This window comes from Carlito syrichta, unplaced genomic scaffold (genome assembly GCF_000164805.1).
Source record: "Carlito syrichta isolate Samal-C Ts95f unplaced genomic scaffold, Tarsius_syrichta-2.0.1 Scaffold312129, whole genome shotgun sequence".
NCBI lineage: Eukaryota > Metazoa > Chordata > Mammalia > Primates > Tarsiidae > Carlito > Carlito syrichta.
Genome location: NW_007256225.1, coordinates 413,038 through 433,100, shown reverse-complemented (window position 1 = coordinate 433,100; position 20,063 = coordinate 413,038). Strand labels below are relative to the sequence as shown.

The following is a 20,063-nucleotide window of genomic DNA, read 5'->3' as shown; positions in this document are numbered from 1 at the left end:
GAGGCCCCAGCTGCCTTCCCAGCACGCAGTGTTGCCCAGGTCCTGTCACCTCAGCCCTCAGTCCTTCGGAGTCTCCCACAGCCCGCAGTTCCCCGCTTGTCCAGCCCAAGGCACCTTTCCTCCCCTCCAGCCAATCTAGCTATTTCTTCAGCTCAGAACTTCCCTCTGCCTTCCCTTACAGGCCTTCATGTCTCAGCATATAGGCGTTCTGATTTAGAGTCCCACCTCACTTGGCCGACTCCACCCTGCACACTCTACCCCTGCTCCCTTCACCCCTGCATGCCCGATCCCTGCGCCCTCCAGGGCCCGGCACACTGCAGCCCCGCACACCCCAGCCCCGTGCCCTCCAGTTGTGCACTCTCCGCCCTGCACCCTCCACCTCTGCACCCCAGCCCTGCGTTCTCCAACCTTGCACACACCACCTATTCAGGCCCCGCCCTCGACGAGCCGGGCCTTGTCCCCAGCACCCCTTTCCTCCCCCAGCTCGTCCAACCCCGCCTACAAGCGCTCGGTCCCGCCCCCGAGCGCTTCCAGCTCTGCCCCCCATGAGCCCGGCCCCGCCCTCAAGTGCTCCTGGCCCCGCTGCTGAGCGCCTGGTCCCGCCCCCAACGCAACCCGGTCAAGCCCTCAAGCGCGGCCGGTGCGGACCCGACAGGACTGGGCGGAGCCAAAAGCCCACTCCCCGCCTTCTCCGTAAGCCCGCCTCTGTTGACGTCGACAGACAGAAGTTGCGTCCAATAAAAAGTAAGAGCCGGCAGCCACCGCCCCATCGGATGCGATCATACAAACACGATCGCCCCTGATTGGCTGACGCTGCGGCTGGCTCTTCCGGGTCTTTCCACGCGTCGCTGGTGCGCGGCGGAGCCGAACGGAGAGGCACTGGCAGGACCACCCTCTGCACGGGTGAGTCTGTGGCCCTGCTGCCGCGCTCGGGGGGGACGCGCGCGTCGGGGAAGGCTGGGAAGGGGCGGGGATGAGAAGCACGTGAGACCGGGGCCGGGCCCGGGGCCAGGCTGGGGTAGCGGTTGGGCCCGGCGGGGCTGGCGTAGGGCCGGGTCCGTGGGCGCGGGACCGGCTGGTCAGGTCCGGTCCGCAGCCGTGGACTCGGGAGACGACCCGCGCGTGTCGCTCTCCGGGTCTGTCTGGACGGAGCGTTTTCCACGCCGGCTGCGGGCTCGTGGGCTGCGAGGGCACTCGGCGCGTCGTCCTCCGGGGGTGTCCACAGAGGGCCGCGCCGTGTCAACTGCGCTCCTGGCCCTGCCTCGCCCCACGTCCCTCGACGCCCACGCGGGAGTGGTCGCGGGACCCACCCGCGGCGTTGGCGCCCCACACACTGCCGGGTCCCCAGATTCGCGAGTCCCCTCTTGTTGGATATTTCGGGTGTTTCTACTTCAGATATTACAGCGTCCTGTAGTAAGAATCTTTTTGGGCCGGGCTCGGTAGCTCAGCCTGTAATCCCAGCACTTTGGGAGGCCGAGGTGAGTGGATTGCCTGAGCCCGTGGGTTCGAGACCCGCCTGCGCAACTTGACGAGCCCTCATCTCTACAATAAATCAAACATTAAGCCGGGCTCGGTGGCTCAGCCTGTAACTCCGCGCCTTTGGGAGGCTGAGGTGAGTGGATTGCCTGAGCCCGCGGGTTCGAAACCTGCCTGGGCAGGCGAGACCTCATCTCTACAATAAATCAAAAAAATCAGCCGGGCGTGGTAGCGCACGCCTGTAATTCCGGCTATTCGGAAGGCTGAGGCGGAAGGATCGCCGGAGCCCGGCAGGTCGAGGCTGCGGTGGCCGGGAGCGGCCACTGCACTCCAGCCTGGGCGACAGACTGAGACTCCAACTCAAAAAAAAAAAAAAGAATCTTTTTGGTTTTGAGATATAATAAACTTTCCATAAAATTCACGCTGTTAGATGATTGCTGGAGCCCAAGAGTTCGAGACCTGCCAAGGCAACACATCTAGACCTCGTCTGTACCAAAAAATCAGAAAAATTAGCCAGCATGGTAGTACATACCTGTAGTCACAGCTTCTCAAGAGGCTGAGGCAGGAGGGTTGCCTGAGTTAAGGAAGTCGAGGCTGCAGTGAGCACTGATTGAACCACTGCACTCCAGTTTGGGCGACAGAGTGAGACCCCATTTTTTTAAAAAAATCGCTCTGTTAAAAATCTCCAGTCCAGTGGTATTATATTGGTGAGATGGTGCCATTACTACTAATTTCAGAACATTCTCATCAGCCCAGGAGAGAAGGCTCAGCTTGGCTCAGCTTGGAAACGGCAATGGCTTCTAAATTCCACTGGAGGCCCTAGACCCCACATTGGTTTAGGGAGATAGGGGATGATGGGAACCTCCTGCTCTGTATTCTGCCCTGGGAGAGGCAGTGAAGCCCCAGCACTGGGAGCATGGAAGCTGGGACAACTCACTGTTGTGCTGCCCCTGCCCCAAGGTCTGCCCCAAGGAGAGGTTGAGGCTAGGCCTGGGATGGGGTCCTGGAGGCAAGGAAGAGTGGGTTATTCTGGAAACTGCAGAACTCTCAGACCAGAGGAACCATCTTGGAGAGATGTGCAAACTTTTGCCTTGTGTGGGAAACAGAGACAGGGCCAACCTCCTGTTTATGAGCCTCTACAGAGGCTGGTCTCTCATATTCTGCATACATAAGCTACATGTACATATACTGTATGTGCATACACTATGCGTGCATGTGCTACATGTACATATTCTGTACATATACAGGCTTGCTGTGTTAAACCTCAAAAAGAATGGCTGCTGCGTACAGTGGCAGACATCTGTAGTCCCAGTCTCTTGGGAGGCTGAGGCAGGAGGATCACTTTAGCCTAGGAGTTCAAGCCTGACTCTTAGAAAGAAAAAAAAAATGGGAAATAAGTACTGAAAAATGGGAAACATTTCTTTTTTTGAGTTGGAGTCTCACTCTGTCACCCAGACTGGATGGAGTGCAGTGGCCGCTCCCGGCCACCGCAGGCTTGACCTGCTGGGTTCCAGCGATCCTTCCGCCTCAGCCTTCCAAGTAGCTGGAACTACAGGCGTGCGCTACCATGCCCGGCTAATTTTTGATTTATTGTAGAGATGAGGTCTCGCCAAGTTGCCCAGGCGGGTCTCGAACCCGCGGTTTCAGGCAGTCCACTCACCTCAGCCTCCCAAAGTGCTGGGATTACAGGCTGAGCCACCGAGCCTGGCTGGGAAACATTTTAAAGGAAACTTATGCTGACCTAAAATAAAAGTTTTAAAAAATATTACATACCCAGTCTTTACAGCACCCTACCAGGTGATATGTGATCTTTTGACATATGTTCCCTTGTTTTATTTGCTTGTTTGAGATGAGATGTGGCTCTGTCACCCAGGCTGGCATGCAGTGGCACCATTATTGCACACTACACCCTCAAATTCCTGGGCTTAAGTGATTCTACCTTCTCAGCCTTACAGTATCTGGGATTACGGATGTGGTACCTGGCTCTTTTTTAAGATTTTAGATTTTAAAGTATTTTGTATGAATGCACTGCATCCAGTTGGTGCTGCTATAGTAAGTAGATATAAAAACCAAAAGATGTAACCATTCCAGCGTCAGTTCTATTCCATGAAGCCTTCAGTAAAAACAAAAAAAAAGCTTTTTTGTTTTACTTTTATTGAAACATGAAATTTCATTATTTGAACTGTAACCTTACCTTTTAACAAGAGCATAATCAAACAATAAAAGAAATGCGACACCAAGACATCAGTGTTTTACAAATATGCATAAAGCGTACATTTTGGCTTAAATAAAAGTCGCATTCAACCAGATTCTGGTTTTAAAACAAATAAAATTGCTGTCATACTGAGGTGTCACTATCCCACGGCTCTTGGAAAGCTAATCATTTAGTGGAATGTTGCCAAAAAAAACAAACTTGGAGGAAAGAAAGCAGGGCTGCAGTACAGGCTCTTCTGCCTGGAACAGAAAGAAAAGAAACAAGTACACAACATAAATCATTTTCTTTTTTTTTTTTTTTTTGAGTTGGAGTCTCACTCTGTCGCCCAGACTGGAGTGCAGTGGCCGCTCCCGGCCACCGCAGCCTCAACCTGCTGGGCTCCAGCGATCCTTCCACCTCAGCCTTCCAAGTAGCTGGAACTACAGGCGTGCGCTACCACGCCCGGCTAATTTTTTGATTTATTGTAGAGATGAGGTCTCACCAAGTTGCCCAGGCGGGTCTCGAACCCATGGGCTCAGGCAGTTCACTCACTTTAGCCTCCCAAGGTGCAGGATTATAGGCTGAGCCACCGAGCCCGGCTATAAATCGTTTTCAAGTCTATAAAATTGTTACCAAGTGACCGCCTGTTAATACAGGGGTATCTAGTGATTTTCCTGAAAGTGTAACACAGCTTATTTAGACCTTTCAGCATCTTATTTGGGACAACTAGGAAAAGCAATTATTCATAACAGAAAGCTTCAAAAAATAAAATAAATCAACAGACCTGGCACCAACCAGCACCCTCTCTCCAGCCTCTCTTCACCAACTCCTGGAAACTACTGCCCTGCCCTCTGGAAATTCCTGCTGTGTGTGGGATCATAGTGTGTGGCCTTTTGTGTCCTGTTTTCAGAGGGAGCACAGATCAGCACTTCATTCCTTTTTAATGGCTGGAGATGCTCTGTTGCATGAATGGTCTGATTTGTTTATATAGTCAGTTGGTGGGAATCCAGGCTCTTCCACGTTTGGGCTGTTACAAGGAATGCTGCAGTGAACATTGATGCTCACAGTTTTGTAGGGGTGTGTTTTCTTTCTCCTGGGTGTGTGCCTGCCGTGGAGTCCCAGGTCCCATGGCAACTGTGTGTACCTGAGGAGCCACCAGAGTGGCCACAATGTCACACACTCCTGCCAGCAGTGACCAAAGCTCCAGTTTCCCACATCCTCACCAACACATGATTATCTGGATTTTTACTTTTTTTTGTTGTTGGGGTCTCACTCTGTTGCCAGGCTAGAGGGTAGTGGCATGATGACAGCTCACCACAGCCTCAACCTCCTGGGCTCAGGTCAGCCTCCTGAGTAGCCGGGACTACACCTGGCTAAGTTTTTTTTTTGGTAGAGATGGGTATCGCTATGTTGCCCAGGCTGGTCTCAAATTCCTGGGCAATCCTCCCTCCTTGGCCTCTGAAAGTGCTGGGATTATAGGCCACTGCACTTGGCTAGGTTTTGGACTATTATGGAGGTAAAAAGTGGCATCTTGGGGTTTGGATTTACATCTACATAATGACTGAGATGCTGAGCTTCTCTTCATGTGCTAATGGCTACTTGCATATCTTCTTTGGGGAAATGTCTCTTCAGGATTTTCTTTCATAAAATGTATAAGTCATATATTCTAAATGTTTGCTTATTTTTTAGTTGGGTTGTCTTTTGTTGAATTGTAGGAGTTCTTTATTCCAGATCCCAGATCCTTATCAGATACATGATTTGCAAATACTATCTCCCATTCTATGGGTGTCTTTTCACTTTCTTGACAGTATCCTCTGATGCATGGACGTTTTTAATTTTGGTGAAGCCCAATTACTATATATTTTTCTTGTGCTTTAGGTGTCATATTTGAGAAACCATTGCCCAATCCAAGATCATGACTTACACTTTTGTTTTCTTCTAACAGTTTTACAGTTTTAGAGCCTAGATCATTCCCGTTAGTTTCTGTGTGTGGTGTGACATAGGCGTTCAGATGTACTTCTACAGTTGGATATTCTGTTGTCTCAGCAGCTGAAGACAACTCTTTCCCCCTTATGCAGCATTGCAGGGTCTTGATGGCAGTTTTGTAGTAAGCTTGGAAGTTTGGATATGGATCCGCCCAACTTTGTTCTTTTTCAGGATTGTGTTGGTTGTTCTGGGTCCCCTGCATTTCCATGTGATTTTGAGACCAGCTTTTCCACCTCTGCAAAAATGGCAGTTGGAATTTTTATAGCATTACACGGATTCAGTCATTCTTTCAACAGTGTTGTATAGTTTTCAGTGAACAAGTCATGCCTTTCTTTTTTTTCTGAGTTGGAGTCTCATTCTGTCACCCAGACTGGAGTGCAGTGGCCGCTCCCGGCCACCACAGCCTCAACCTGCTGGGCTCCGGCGATCCTTCCGCCTCAGCCTTCCAAGTAGCTGGAACTACAGGCGCACGCTACCACCCCCAGCTCATTTTGATTTATTGTAGAGATGAGGTCTCGCCAAGTTGGCCAGGCGGGTCTCGAACCCGCGGGTTCAGGCAATCCACTCACCTCAGCCTCCCAAAGACGCGAGATTACAGGCTGAGCCATTGAGCCCGGCTCATGCCTTTCTTTTGTTAAGTATATTCCTAAGTACTCTATTCTTTTTGATTAAATTGAGCATGAACAGAACCAGAGTTGTGCTTTATTCTTCTAGAGCCATCGTGAATGTAACTTTTCTTTAATTTTTATATTGTTCCTTGCTGGTGCATAGAAATGCAACCGATTTTATGGTCTCAAATTCCTGGGCAATCCTCCCTCTTTGGCCTCCCAAAGTGCTGGAATTATAAGCCACTGCACCGGGCTAGGTTTTGAACTATTACAGGCCTCCCTAGTGGAGGTGAAAAGTGGCATCTTGGGATTTGGATTTACATCTACATAATGACTAAGATGCTGAGCATCTCTTTGTGTGCTAATGGCCTGCAACCTCGCTGCACACCTTAATAGCGCCAGTAATTTTTTGTGGATTCTTTAGAGTTTTCTGAATATAAGGTCATGTTCCTTACAGTTGGACACAGTTTTGTTTGTTCATCGTCTGCTGCCTTTTATGTCCTTGTCTCACCTAATTGCCTGGTCAGCACTTGCACTGCACAAGTGAATGGAGGGGTGAGAACAGACATCTGGTCTTGTTCTGATCGTGGAGGGCTTTGCGTCTTTCTCAGAATGACATTAGCTGTAGGGTCTTGTAGATGCCCTTTATCAGGCTGAGGACGTTACCTTCTATTTCTAGTTTGTTGAGTGCTTTTTATTTTGACAGGGTGTGGGACTTTGTCCAGCATTTTTTCTGCATCTGTTGAGATAATCATGCGAGTTTTTCCCCACCTGTTGTCTTTTTGTTTGTTTGTTTGTTTTGGTTTTTTTTGAGTTGGAGTCTCACTCGGTTACCCAGACTGGAGTGCAGTGGCCGCTCCCGGCCACCACAGCCTCGACCAGCTGGGCTCCGGCGATCCTTCTGCCTCAGCCTTCCAAGTAGTCGGAATTACAGGCATGCATTACCACGCCCGGCTGATTTTTTTATTTATTGTAGAGCTGAGGTCTCGCTGCCCAGGCAGGTCTCGAACCCGCGAGCTCAGGCAATCCACTCACCTCAGCCTCCCAAAGGCGTGGGATTACAGGCTGAGCCACCGAGCCCGGCTCACCTGTTGTCTTAATGTGGTGCATCACATTGATTGACTTCCATGTGTTGAGCCAACTTTATATTCCTGAGATAGGTCCCACCTGGCTGTGGTGTGTGATCTTTTCTCTGTGCCCCTGGATCGGGCTTGCTAGCACTTAGTTGGGGATGTCTGTGTGTATTGACTGTAGTTTCCTTCTGATGTCTCTGTCTGGTTTTGGTGACAGGGTAATACCGGCCTTACAAAATGATTTGGAAAGTTGTAGTAAATATGGATATAACTTTTACAGTCTTTTGAGTTGTTTTCTCAAGCTCAATTCCCAGAAGAAAGAAGGCATGTACATAATGATAAATAGTGCCCATATTCCAAAAAACGAAATTGTGTTTATTTGTTGTTTGAGAATAACATTGTCTTTGCGGTATGGTGATCTCCTAGAAATTATTCTTCTTGGCCAGGCACAGTGGCTCATGCCTGTAATCCCAGCACTTTAGGAGCCCAAGGTGGGAGGACTCCTTGAGACCCAGGAGTTCGAGACCAGCCTGGGCAACATAGCAAGACCTTGTCTCTACAAAAAATAAAAAAGTTAGCCGGATGTGGTAGCACATACCCGTAGTCTCAGCAACTCAGGAGGATTGCCTGAGCCTGGGGAGGTCAAGGCTGCAGTGAGCTGTGACTGTGCCTTTAGCCTGGGTGACAGTGACACCCTAACTCAAGGGATAGATGGATGGGATGGAAGGATGAAGAGATGGATGGATGGATCTTTACGCACTGAGGAGAGTCTCCAAAAGGCAAAGCCAAGCTGCCCCCTGCAGCATATCTGGTTTGGATGCCTCACCTCTGGGTCTAAGAGCATATAACTGCTGCTGTGGCATTTCACCCAGCAGGGTGCTAGGAGCGCTTCCCTCAGCACTATTTGGGGCCAACTAATTTCTTTTTATTTGTTTGAGATGGGGATCTCACTATGTTGCCTAGTCTGGTCTTGAACTCCTGACCTCAGCGATCCTCCCATTAGTCACTTGCGTTGCTGGGAATGTGGATGTGGTACCACCACGCCTGGCTCTGAAAAATTATGTACTACAGAGATTGCATGGGAGCACAGTCAGCAGCATCCCTGACTCTTACCTGCAGTGGCAGCCTGCCCCTTTTTCTCCCAAGTTGAAACAAACAGAAATGTCTCCAGACAGGCGAGATGTCCCCTGATAGGCAAAGCTGTCCTGGTTAAGAGGCACTGACCTATAGCTGGTTTGTGCTGGGTGTTACTGATCCCAGATAAAGTGGTCTAACTTGGAATGCACATTCACACCATGTATGTCCCTATCTATCATCACATGCTGGTGACTTTCAGCTCTCTCCCTTCAGCCGGGGCCTTCTGAAACCCAGACCCCAGCTGGTCTCTGGAGGTGGGTTTGTCCAAAGCAGACTTCCTTTCTCTTCTCGCCACAGTGCTCTCCTTTACTAGTTGTACTCGGACACCCTGCTCACAGCCCTGCTTGTCCTCAGCTCCTGTCCCCATCTATCCTATGAAACTTACCTCTGGGTCTAAGTTCAGGCTCCCTCTGGGTGCCACGCCCACAGCCACCTTCTACCTGCTGCTGCCTCGGTGCCCCTTCCCAGCCGGCCTAGTCGTATTATACTTCTCACCCAACCTTGCCCACATCTACAGCTCTCTGTCCTTCAGACCCTCCCATACAGGGCAGTCATCCCTGTCTGCAGGTCCCCACTTGCAGCCTGCACCACAGGAGTCAGTCCCACTCTGGACAGTCAGCACCTTGAGGCTGGGACCACAGCTGTCCTGCTGCCCCCAGCCCTCTGCCAGAATGTGTTGGGTGGAAGTGAGGGCCCCCAGCAGAGGCCACTCCTAGACCTGGAGGGGCAGTTGGGTGTTGTTCTGCTTACATAATCACAACAGTCCCAGACACCAGGGGGTTATGGGCACTGGGAGTGGACTGGAGGGTACAGTGCCTAGACTGTGGGATTTGCCCCACACCTGGTTAGGGATAGGCGTGGACAACAAGGGATGTGTTGGTGCTTGTATGGCATCCTCACCCCACAGCAGGCCTCTTGAGAGTGCTGGGAAGGGACATCTCCTCTCTAATCTCACCCTCTCTCCTGGGAAAAGACCATCTCCATCCTAGTCTTACCCCTCTCCTAGGAAGGGACCGTCTCCATTCTAGTCCCATCCTCTTTGTGCTAAGAAGGGACCGTCTTCAGCTTAGACCCACCTTCTCTGGGCTGGGAAGGCCTCTAGGATGTGACTTTGCTTGGTTTTAGTGTATCGCCAGAACCATTTGCCAGGGGAGCTGGGTAGGAGTGTCCTCCCTGGCTGCAGTCAGCACTCAATGCCTCCATCTACCGGCCCCCTGCAGGGATGGTGCCTTAGGTGGGCAGGGTCCTGCCTCCCGGGTGACCCAAAGGACTGCTCCCCATGTATCCACCCATTATTATACAATTAAAGCATGTCCTGTGGCTCCTAGGGCTGGCCGGAAGGGACTTGGGAGGATGTGGGGCGATATTGGAGGCAGTCTGACTGGAGACCTGATGACACATGCAAAGACAGCCTGGTGGCCTCCTCTTGCCTACTCTACATGCAGTGGCTATCCAGAGCCACAGCAGAGCACACTAGACATGTGCCATTCTCTCATTCCTTCTCCAGGTGCCGACATGAACCAGGGCCGGAGGTGCCATGGGAGACACCGCCAACAGAGGCCTCGCTTCCAACCGCGTGACTCTCATGAGGGGTAAGTAGGCTGAGACCTGAGGGGTGCAGGGTGTATCAGGAGGCGAGCTTGAGCTGAGAACCCCCAGCATGCGGGGTGGGGAGTGGCTGGGGCTCCAATTTAGCCAGCAAGCCCTTCACACACCATGGACTTCTGTCTTGGCCCATGAGAACACCTTTGCAGAAACCTAATTTCATTAGTTCAGCCTAAACCCTGGGAAAGGGTCATGAGTCCCTTGGCGATGGGGATGTGTTCTGAGATATGCGGTGTGAGGCCATCAGGTGTACACCTGCAGTTCTGGAAGGTGTGGCCCACACACTCAACTGCTTGGGGGTACATAACCTCTGAGCATTGTAGGCAGAGGTGGCACAGTGGGACATCCCTGCATCTACAGCTACAGAGAAGGTACAGTCAGAGACAGCAAGAAGGACAGCCATGGCCCCTTCTAGGGCTCCCCAATGCAGGGCTGTGCTGGTGGTGCTCTGGGGAGGCATCTATGTGGGAAAGCATGGAGGCCTGGTGCGTCCCCATGTATTCTGTAAGGAAGGCACACGCAGGCATGCTGGACTCTTTTTAAAATAAAGCACTGGTGTGCAATGGCCACAGGCAGTGGGTGCTCTAGCTCCCTGTACCCTGTCGTGGACTTGTTATGTGGCACATAACTGTGAACATTCATGCTTGTTTATATATACTTAACACATTTCCATGATAAATACTTACGTGTAGTGTATATCTGTAAATGTGTGTTTAATACAGAGTAAAACAGTGAACACTGCTCCCACTACCAGCCCAGAAACAACCCTAGAATAAGCTCAGTTGACATCCCGGTGCAGACAGTCCTCACACCCTTGTTAGTTTCTGGGTGAAGGAAGCACAGCCGAGCTCTCTTAGAATAAGACAGACTCAGGAGACGCCTGCACGCAAGCCTGCTGTGGCTGCCATGGGGGCTCTGCACAGCCTGTCCACAAACTCCCTCCTCACCAGAGGGGATGCAGTACTTGTTTCCAGAGACTCCTCCACGCCACACCTTCCCCAGCACAGATAGGGCAGAAGGTGGCACAAATAAAAGGTTCCTGGAACTCAGGCCCCGTCAGTCACAGGCGTGCTGAGGTCATGTAGGATGAGGGCTTGAGTCAGGAGGGCTGGACTGGGTACTGCCTTTCTGCGTGAGACTTGCACGCTGCTCACTCTGAGCCACTGATTCTTGTGCAAAACAGGCTGCTGAAGCCTCATGGAGCGAGGTATGGACAGGCTCTCCCCACTTGGGTCTCATGGGGATAGATTTCCAAACCTGACCGTCCAGGATGTGTGCATGTGAGGAAAGCTGTGGGGACTCTGTGGGTCCAGGCCTTCCCACGTCGCATGGCAGCATGAGGTGGAGGAGAGGCAAGCTGGGCCTGTGGTGGGCGGCCGTCTCCAGGACCAGAAACTAACACTTGTCTGACTCGTGGCCCTGCTCCTTCCACCTAGTTAGTGGTGCAGTCTGCAGTCTTTTGGTGTGGGGGGAGTTCTTGCTTTTCAAGTGAATTTTATCAGTTTTCTAAAATAAGGTCTGACTTTGTCGCTGTATCCTTCAGCCACTGTGGGTGACACATGGCGTGTTGGCCAAGGCCGTGTCGTCAAGTAAAGCCCAAGCTCCCTAAGATTGAAACCTTGGACTGCTGCTGAGCTGGCGGGTGAGCCCAGCCAGTGAAGCTTTTGTAGACAGAGAGTTCTGGTCTCCTTTTTATCTGAAAATTCCAAGAGACTTCAAGAATGCTTCAGTGAGGAGCTCAGAAGAGGGAGTAACTGTGACATGTATCCTCCTGCAAGAAAGGGCAGGATGTGAGCCCAGGCCTTGCCCTCATGTGTGTGTGCAGTGGGGTCAGTGCTCCCCAGTGACCATATGTCAAGGATGGGGGTGCTGTGGAGCTGCCCGAATAGTACCTGGTCAGAATACCTTGGTGCCCAGCACTGAGCTGCAGGTCACACAGTTGCATCCACAGGTGCAGCCCAGGGGCACCACAGAGCACTCAGGACCCCAGCCATGGCCATGGTGAGTCTCCATCAACTTCGGCCGGCGCCACTGGCAGCTCCTCTGTGCCAGGTGAGGCCCTGTCTAGGCGAAGGTGAGGCCCATCCTGTCTCCACCAGGGCTCTCCACCCTCCTGACATCACCAGTACCTGCCTATTCCTAAGGGGCTCCAGAGCAAGTAGAGACACACAGGGAAGGGGCTGCATGTCAGGAATGGTGTTGTGAGTCAGTGGTCTCCCCAAGATGGGGTGCCGTCCAGGGCAGTGCCTGACCGAGCCCAGCCCGGCCCTCAGGGTGGGAGGCGAGGTGGGAGGGCACAGACGGGCACCTTAGACACATCCAGGTCAGTGTTTTAGGCAGCAACTGTCCTTTTACTAAGACCTGCCCGGGTACTACTTCGACCCTGAGAAGCAGCGCTACTTCCGCCTGCTGCCTGGACACAACAACTGCAACCCACTCACAAAGGAGGGCATTCGACAGAGGGAGACCGAGTGCCAGAGGCTGCAGCTGCTCAAGGCTGAGGACAGGCTGAGGAAGGTGGGCTCCGGGCCTGGCCGTCCCTGCAGCCCAGGGGTGCCGGGTGGCAGCGGGACATGAGCCCCACGGCTGTGCTTTATCCACCTGGGGGCCTGGGGAGTCACGGGCACAATCGAGGTCAGTCTTTTTATTTTTTTTTGAGTTGGAGTCTTACTCTGTCACCCAGGTTGGAGTGCGGTGCCACACTCACAGCCACCCCAGCATCGACCTGCTGGGTTCAGGCGATCCTTCTACCTCAGCCTTCCAAGTAGCCGAAACTACAGGCATGCACTATCACGCCCAGCTAAATTTTTGATTTATTGTAGAGATTAGGTCTTGCCAAGTTGCCCAGGCTGTTCTCGAACCCGTGGGCTCAGGCAGTCCTCTCACTTCGACCTCCTGAAGTGCTGGGATTACAGGTTTGAGCCACTGTGCCTGGCCCTCTGTCTGCTTTAAGGAGACCTGGTGGATTGGGACCCTCGTTGCAGGCAGGGCTGGCTGTTGCGGGCAGGAGCGGCTTGGAGAGTCCACCACAGATTCTCACCTCCAGTCCAGGGATGCACTTGGGCTGTGACCCGTGGATCCGGATGGGAGCGGGCAAGGTGCCCCAGGACCCCCTGCCCAGGACACCAGCAGACAGTTGTGCGTGCTTTCTGCCGAGCGGCATCTGTGTTCTTGCAAGTCCTGTGGAACTAAGACATTCTCCGTGGCCCGTGACTTAAACAAGCTTTCTCTGTGTTTTTCTTTCCTTTATAACCCTAGATAGCCAGGGTGGGCTTTAACGCCTCTTCCATGCTGCGGAAAAGCCAGCTGGGCTTTCTCAGCGCCACTCATTACTGCCGGTAAGACCGGGCCAACTGGTTTTTCTTCATGAATGTTCTTCTCCTGGCTCTTACTTCCGTAGTCTGAGAATCCAATCAGGGCAGACCTGGGCTACCTGAGCAGCTTCACAGCTGAGGGGCCCGGGTTCACCGCCTGCCTTCCCTTAACCCAGTCCTGGGAATACGCTGTCTCTAGAATGAGGGAGGAGCCTCTTGCAGGAGGGTAGGGAGAGAGGCTGGGACTCAGGCAGAAACTACTTAGGGACTTCCTGTCACTTGCAAGTCAGCTTCAGGAGAATGCCTCAACTGCATTCCCATGAGATTTCTACCCCATTCTCTCCTTCCACCGTGCTCCATCACCAGCAACAGAGCACAAAATGGATATGTGTACTACACCTGGTCAAGTACTTGTGAGGCTGGTACAATTCTAGCTGTGAGATAGGTCACTACATCCCCCTCATTTCCTGAAGAGACTGAGGGTCTAAAAGCAGTGATTTGCTCGAAGTAAAGCTAGGAGGTGGGAACTGACTGAGTTCCTCACCCTGCATCCATGGCTTCTGGAGGGCACAGCCCTCACCTGGAAGCAGGGCCCTCCTGGGAAAACCGCTTCGTGGGGTGCTAGGCAGGGCAGGCCTCTCCTGCTCCCTCCCGAGGTGGAAGGAAAGAAAGCCTAGCCAGAAAGGCCTGTTCCTGGCCGGAAGGGAGCCAGGCTGTGGCGGGCAGAAAGGTGGGTGCTGGTAGCCTCAGCCTAAGGGGTCCCCACTGCTTCTTGTCACGGGAACTGCCTGATGATGTAGATACAGAGTCTTGAACCTGATACCTGGTGGTTCTATGACTGCGTGGCTCTTTGCTTCATGTTCCTGAACATTCTGGGAACTTCCATGCAAGACCGTATGGAGATGGGTTGGGAGTTCATCGGGAAGGGCAGAGGCGTGGCCTCCTCACCCAACCGCAGCACTTGCCCGCCCTGCAGCCTGGCCCATGAACTGCGTCTGAGCTGCATGGAGAGAAGGAAGGTCCAGATCCGGAGCCTGGATGCCTCAGCCCTGGCAAGCGACCGCTTCAACCTCATCCTGGTGAGTGAGGGTGCCACACATGGGGTAGTCGTCAGGCCTGGCAGCATGGGGGCAGCTGCGTCGTCCTGGTTCTCAAGCCTTACCTGCCTGGCGGTGGCACAGGGACCCCAGTAGCAGCGCCGCATGTGGTAGTGGCCACTCCTTCAGAGCTGCCTCATGATGCAGACACCTCGGCTGGGAAGCATCAGGAAGCGGTGTCTCACTGGCTGTGATTGTACACACACACTTGAAGGACAGAACCTCTGGCCCCTCTGACCCATGGGGTTTGGTGGCCCTCAGTGGGGCCATCTCCCCTGCCTGCCACCTGACCTCTGTGGCAGGGCCTCAGGCCAGTGTCACAGGGCTGCATCAGCATGCCCCACCGCATTGCTGCAGGGAGTGGACCCAAGCTGGACGTGGCCAGCGGGTGAGCCTGAGCCCTGGGCATGTTGAGAGACCTGGGGGTACACGGCAGGCCCGGCTTCGGCTCTTGGGCCACACAAGGCCACAGGCTCCTGGCAAGCCCTGCCCTTCCTACAGGCCCAGGGAAAACTGAGGAGAGAAGAGTGGAGCACACACGGAACCTGATGCTAGGTCCTCCTGCCCAGACCCAGCAGCGGGGCATGAGGCTGTGGCTTTGCTCTCCATGTGTTTGAGGCACAGTCTGACTGAGTCAGGGGAGTATTTTCTCATGGCAGGCTCCCCTCAGGACCCCTTCCTGGTGAGTGGGAGGGGGTAGAGGCAGCAGGTATGTAGAAGCCGGTATCACGTCACCACACATGGCCCATGAGCACAGCCCCATTACCCAGTTGACTCCTGACTCCAGAGAGCAGTTTTCAGGTCTAATTCTAGTCCTTGGTGATGATTCTTCCAGAACTTACTGATCTTCCTGATAAACATGCAGAGTTGGCACAGTTTCACCAGCCTCCAGGCCCACGTGTGTATTACACAAAACATGTAAACATACGGATTTTCACTTTGAAATAATTACTAAACACATCTTGTAGTAGGGACTGGCATCTTTCATCTTGTCTGCTTTCGTGATGGCACATGACACATCCCCCCCCGCCCTGGGTGGATGTGAGACCCCTACACCCAGCTCAGCCTGGCTTCCCTGGCCTCTCACTTCTGCCCTCCCTGCCCCTGAATTTAGACTTGATGCCTGCAGCCCTGCCAGAATGGCAGCACTGAGTAGGAACAGTAAGGTCATCCCCACATACCTCATGGACAGGAGTGCTCACCTCATGAAGACCAAGGGCCTGGGGCCGGGAGGAGCAGGCAGGGGTCCCAGGCAGTCCACCTGGCTCAGCCCAGGGCTCACCACTGCCCACGTCCCCCCCAGGCGGACACCAACAGCGACCGGCTCTTCACTGTGAACGACGTTAGCGTCGGGGGCTCCAAGTACGGCATCATCAGCCTGCAGAGCCTGGAGACCCCCGCGCCCCAGGTGTTCGTGCATGAGAACCTCTACTTCACCAACCGCAAGGTGCGCCTGACCAGAGCCTATAGCCACAGTGCCTTGGGACAGCAAGGGATTCACACAGGCCAGGAAGGCACTTTCAGAAGAAGGCAGAGCACAGTCACCTCATTTTTCCACCAGACAAAGGGATTTTTAGTTCCTGAGAACTGGAATTGGGGAAGGAAAGGGCCCAGGAGTTTCTTGTCTTGGGAGAGGAAGTGAAATAGCTGATAGGGGAGGTTGAGGCAGAGTTTCTGCAGCTGATCAGAAGGATCTTCTCCCCGGGCCGAGAGTTGATCCAAAGGCTCCCACACCCAGGAGACACAAACACAGTACCCATGGGACACAAACACAGTACCCATGACCTGGGCAGGGCCCTGCCCATGCATGAGGACGTGCATCCTGTGGCCAGCCCACAGCTTCAGCTTCACACTGGCATGATGGCTGTGTCTGCCATCCTTGGGATGTGGGCAAGGGGGACTGGTGTCAGGGAGGAGGGAGGTGGGCCTTCAGACCTGGGATCAGCACTGCCCCTGGGGACTGAGGCCTGCACTCAGGGTGGGGTGGGGACACCTTCCCTGGATGTAGCTCAGCCCCAGTGAAGGGAGGTCACCCATCTGCAGCCAGAGTCCCTCCTAGGAAGTACTTGGTTCTCCCCGGTGGCTGTGAGCGCCTGTCACATCTGCTTCCCCGCAGGTGAACTCTGTGTGCTGGGCCTCGCTGAATCACCTGGACTCCCACATCCTGTATCCTTTGGCAGATGAGGGGTACGCCATGCTGTGTGCACGTGGGCTCTGAGGTGGCATCTTCGTGGCCAGATGCCCGGGCCATCAGCACTTTGTTCTCCCCCATAGAGGAACCTGTGGCCTGGATAAAAACCAGAGTCCCACAGGGCATGAAGATACAGTCCAGTCCCATGGTGGCTGTTGTTCCAGGTGGCACCTGTGTCAGATACCGCTCTGAAGCATCCTGCACCTGTGGTGGAAATGGGATTGGGACCTAAGCAGGCTGGTTCCGGAACCTACCTCTGTCACCATGGCACATGACAGCAGTTCCTAGGGTCAGCAGGCAACTAGCATTCTTGCCAGCAAGCTGGTTGACCTGGGAGGGAAGGAAGCCACGGCTTCCCAAGGCAAGGCAGCTAGGGCTCTCCCAGGGAGGCTGGACCAGGTCACAGAAGGATCCTTCGGCACTGGATGTAGCATGTAGGCTCTGAGCATTGGGTCCTTCTGCAGAGCAATCACCACCCAGCCTTCACCTCCCAGAAGTGGTCAGTGCAGTGTTGTGGGCTAGCCGCTGGATCCTGGGGCTCTTGACACTGCATAGGACTTGCTTCACCCAAAGCAGGTGTTAATGACTTATGTCTTTGGTTCATTCCTATAAGAAATGACCTCTTGAGCTGGGCGCAGTAGCTTATGCCTATAATCCCAGCACTTTGGGCTCAGGGGTTCGAGACCAGCCTGAGCAACGTGGTGAGACTTCGTCTCTACAATAAATCAGAAATGGCCTCTCAAAACTATGTGACTACTTATTGCACATAGCACTAACGTCAGGGGTTGTCAGGAAATTAACATTAGTTCACTTCTGTGAATACACTCAGCATTTTATTATTCTTTTATTTTATTTTTTGAGTTGGAGTCAACCCTGTCGCCCAGGCTGAAGTGCAGGGGCACACTCACAGCCACCACAGCCTAGACCTGCTGGGCTCAGGCAATCCAGCTTCAGCCTTCCAAGTAGCTGGAACTACAGGTGCATACCACCATGCCCAGCTAATGTTTTTATTTATTATAGAGATGAGGTCTCACTAAGTTGCCCAGGCTGGTCTTCAGCCCCTGGGCTCAGGCAATCTTCTCGCCTCCGTCTCCCAAAGTACTGAGATTTTTTTTTGAAAATTTGTTTCACAACACTCTATTTCTTTTCTTTTCTTTTCTTTTTTAGATTTGAAAATATTGTTTACTTAGAATGTAAATTAGAGAGCGAGAGAAAGAGAGAGAGAGAAAGGAAGGAAATTCACCTCCCTAAGATAGGGGAGCTGGGACCAAAGCTCCACAGCACTCTATTTCAAAGGGATTGTTTTTTATTTTTATTTTTTAATTTAATTTTAGAGACAGCCTGTTGCCCAGGCTGGAGTGCAGTGGTGCAATTGTAGCTCACTGCAGCATTGAACTCCTGTATTTAAGCAATCCTCCTACCTCAGCCTCCCGGGTAGCCAGGACTACAGGCCCACACCACACCCAGCTTACATTTCAAAAGGTATACAGCCTAAAGTACACTAGCAATCTGACTGTAAGTTTTATATAAGACATAAAACCATGTGTGTTCTATATACTGAAATTTGCATGTGGTTTTTACGGGATGGGGTTCTGGGGGCTGATGGGACTACCTGTCACAACGATCCACCCAGAGGACAGAAGACGCCAGGTTTTGCAGAGAGAACAAGGAGCTCACTCTCACTTCTGACCTAGAAGCATATGATATGCACTCGTGTTTCTCTGTGGCCTGAGGAGACAGTAAGATCCGTGTAACTGGGCTGCTGAGATTTTTGGTCTGTGGCTACATGACCAGTGGATTGCCCCCTGGTGGTCACTTCAGATCACCTTCAAGCTTTTGTGATGGAGATTTTTGTGCTTCTTTGGAAGTCCATAGAATTTTTCCCTTTACAAAATACACTTTGCCCATGCCTGCATCTGCATTTTCCCCAAGAGAGCTGGGAACTCTGAATCTTCCTGCACCCACTGAGCCCTTCACTAACCATGGCCTATGACAAGACTGATCAGAAACTGGCTGAGGGCGCTGTGCGGGGATACATCTTTGGTGAGGACTGTGTAGTTGTCTTTCCATGTCTGTGGGGCACGTGCAGTTCCTGCACATGGAGCAGGTGGTCAGCGAGGAAAGTTGGAGGCAGGAGAGAGGGTCACACAGCCTTCCTGGCTGGGATACCCACGCAGGGGGGCAGCACAGGGGCTCCCAGCAGAAGGAAGAGTCGAGAGAGAGCCTGAAGTGTCTGGTGCAGTCTGATGTCTGTGACGTCTCACGACTGGAGTCTTTCAAAATGGAATCCTCACTTGGGCTTGGAGCACCCCTGGGGATCGTGACTGTGGAGTCACCTTTGCAGCAACTGCTGTGGGGGGACAGATGACAGGGGTAAGGCCCCAGACAGAAGCTGCAGTGGACTGCGAGGGGCATTGAGGGCACAGATGGAGGCAGCAGGTGGTGGGGGCACTAGAGGAGACAGGCTTCTGGCCCTTGGAACTGATACAGAAGAGCCAGGACAGGCCTCCGAGAGAGCTGGGTTAGAGCCCGAGAAGGCAGTGGAGACTGGGCTGCTTGGGCACAGGAAGATGGGACATTTCCATCAGATCCAGAAACTAGGGGCCGGGCACGGCAGCTCACACCTGTCATCCCAGCACTTTGGGAGGCCAAGACAGGAGAACCACCTGAGGCCTGGAGTTCAGATCCAGTAGGGGCAGCATAGTCAGACTTTGTCTCTACAAAATAAAAGGAAACTAGGTGTTCATTGGAGACCTTGGTGAGAACATTTCGCTGGAGAGTTGAGGGGCCAGGGCTGGTGGGGAAGTAGGGTCAGCACAGGTTCCTGCGGAGAAGTTTGGGACTTGACGGGAGTGGAGTCACATCAATCGGAAGACAATCCAGCAGACAAAAAAGCATAAAGAGGTGATTCAAAGAAGAGGAAACTGAGCAACTCTAGCCTCATGAGTCAGGGACGCAAGTTAAAATGACAATGGGCTCCTCCTGTGCCCAGTCAGTTGAGCAGACACCTTAAGGGCTGCCAGTGGCATGTGTGTGAACAGGAAGCTGCTGGCATGAGTGTGGGCTGTGGTGGACATGCCCTGCCACCCCATGCCTCCACCCCGTGCAGACACAAGCAGGGCTGACACACGTCATAGCCTACAGTGGACCGTTAAGTTGGTTTATTGAGCAGCATTTCTTTAATGAAATAACTAGAAAATAGCAATTCCATATTAGTCCAGCTATTCAGTGAAACTTTGCCTTCCGACGTGTGTGTGTGTGGTGCTGCAGGATAGGATGAAAGTTGTGAGCCGAGCTCAGTGGCTCAGCCTGTAGTCCCAGTGCTTGGGAGGCTGAGGTGAGTGGATTGCCTGAGCCCGTGGGTTCGAGACCCGCCTGGGCA

The 20,063-nt window shown here is 52.9% G+C and overlaps 1 protein-coding gene across 1 annotated transcript in view; it reads left to right on the top strand.

Annotated features, from left to right (window-relative positions):
* Positions 1-545: 545 nt before the first annotated feature.
* The window catches only part of DCAF4 (DDB1 and CUL4 associated factor 4), a 24,919-nt gene continuing 5,401 nt past the window's right edge, over positions 546-20,063 (top strand). Inside the window, exons 1-10 of the mRNA XM_021718362.1 lie at positions 546-744; positions 1,097-1,366; positions 9,056-9,160; positions 9,982-10,066; positions 12,031-12,131; positions 12,439-12,596; positions 13,338-13,417; positions 14,370-14,472; positions 15,794-15,937; positions 16,607-16,656. Of these exons, the coding sequence (XP_021574037.1) occupies positions 546-744; positions 1,097-1,366; positions 9,056-9,160; positions 9,982-10,066; positions 12,031-12,131; positions 12,439-12,596; positions 13,338-13,417; positions 14,370-14,472; positions 15,794-15,937; positions 16,607-16,656 (1,295 nt within the window). The remainder of the gene's footprint in view (positions 745-1,096; positions 1,367-9,055; positions 9,161-9,981; positions 10,067-12,030; positions 12,132-12,438; positions 12,597-13,337; positions 13,418-14,369; positions 14,473-15,793; positions 15,938-16,606; positions 16,657-20,063) is intronic.